Genomic DNA, 1,600 nt, shown 5'->3' with positions numbered 1-1,600 from the left:
AGCTCAGCCTGGTGCTCAGCTGTGGATCTCTGCATCTGCTTCCATAAGTCACTAGATAAAAGCTCTATGATGACAGTTAAGGTATTCACTAGTCTGTTCACCAGAGTACATCAGTCCAGGCATCCTTTCGACCATTGCCAGAGTCCAAGGTGGGGTCATCCTGTGGATTCCTGAGAACTTCCCCAGCACCCTGCCTCTTCCTATTCCCATGATGTCTTCATTTTTATGGTATCTCTTTCCTTACTCTCCCACCCTGTCCCTGTTCCAGCTTGACCCTCCCATTTCCTTATGTTCTCATCCCCATTCTTTGCCTTCCATCACCCACACACACACACACACTCCCAGTTTGCTAATGTAGACCTCATCTCTTTCTCCTTCACTCGGCTATCTATGTGTCCTTCTTAGGGTCCTTGTTAGCTAGCTTCTCTGGAGCTGTGGGTTGTAGTCTGGTTGTCCTTTGCCTTATATCTAGTATCCACTTATGAGTGAGTACATACCATGTTTGTCCTTCTGAGTCTGGGTTAGCTCACTCAAGATGATATTTTCTAGTTCTATCCATTTGCCTGCAAATTTCATGATATCGATAATGATGTAATTTGAGCTACAAATAATTAATACACATTTACATGTCTTCTTCCTGGTTGTATTGATGCTGTTAAATTTGGTTATCTCAGGTGAAAAGAACATGGTTCCTGAGAACTTGCCAATGGGGATTCTTTTTTTTTCTCTAACAGCTGTTGGGATTCTTGGCAACTGGTCAGTTCTTCTTCCATATATCATGTCTGTATTCACTGGAAAAAGTCTGATGCCCAAAGACCAGATTTTAAGGCATTTGATTCTAGCCAATTCCTTGGTCATTATCTCAAGAGTAATTCCTCACATAATGGTACAGCTGGGCTTGCAATATCTCCTGGGTGACCTTTTATGTAAACTCACTCTCTACAGTAATCGAGTGGCCCGGGCCATTTCCCTGCACTGCACCTGCCTCTTGAGTTGCTTCCAAGCAATCACAATCAGCCCCAGCAACTCCAGGTGGATGAAGCTTAAACACAGAGTCTCCAAGTACATGGCTCGGTCCTGCTCACTCAGCTGGCTTGTGCATCTGCTCCTAAACAGCAAAACAGCTATAGATGTGATTGGACCTGATACTAACAAAAACTTCACCAAGAAAATCAAGTTGGGGTACTGCTCGGCGTTTGTTGCTTGCAACCTTGTAACTGTACTACGTCTGTTATTGCATTGTTTCATTGATGGTCTGTATTTGGGTCTCATGGTTTGGACCAGTGACTTCATGATGCGCATCCTCTACAGGCACAAGATTCAGCTACAACATATTCACAGTGCCCAGCATTCTCTCAGAGTCTCCCCTGAAGACAGAGCCACAAAAACCATCTTGACCCTTGTCTGTACCTTTGTCCTCTCCTATTCAATGTCCTTCATATTAGTTATCTATAATGTGGCATTTGACAATCCAAGTCTGTGGATAATCAACATATTTACATTCCTAGACACATTTTTTCCCACATTTTGCCCCTTCATCCTCATCTGTAATAACAAATCTGGTACAAAGAATCATTTTCCCTGCTGTAGGAGAAGGTAA

The 1,600-nt window shown here is 43.2% G+C and overlaps 1 protein-coding gene across 1 annotated transcript; it reads left to right on the top strand.

The window, feature by feature from the left end:
• The first annotated feature begins 649 nt into the window (after window positions 1–649).
• LOC131894979 (vomeronasal type-1 receptor 2-like) lies at window positions 650–1,600 on the top strand. Its single transcript, XM_059245359.1, has one exon. The coding sequence runs from the start codon at window positions 650–652 to the stop codon at window positions 1,598–1,600; it is 951 nt and encodes a 316-aa protein (XP_059101342.1).

This window comes from Peromyscus eremicus, chromosome 1 (assembly GCF_949786415.1).
Source record: "Peromyscus eremicus chromosome 1, PerEre_H2_v1, whole genome shotgun sequence".
Classification (NCBI taxonomy): Eukaryota; Metazoa; Chordata; class Mammalia; order Rodentia; family Cricetidae; genus Peromyscus; species Peromyscus eremicus.
Note: the sequence above shows the minus strand (reverse complement) of the source record. Positions and strands in the feature narration are given on the sequence as shown.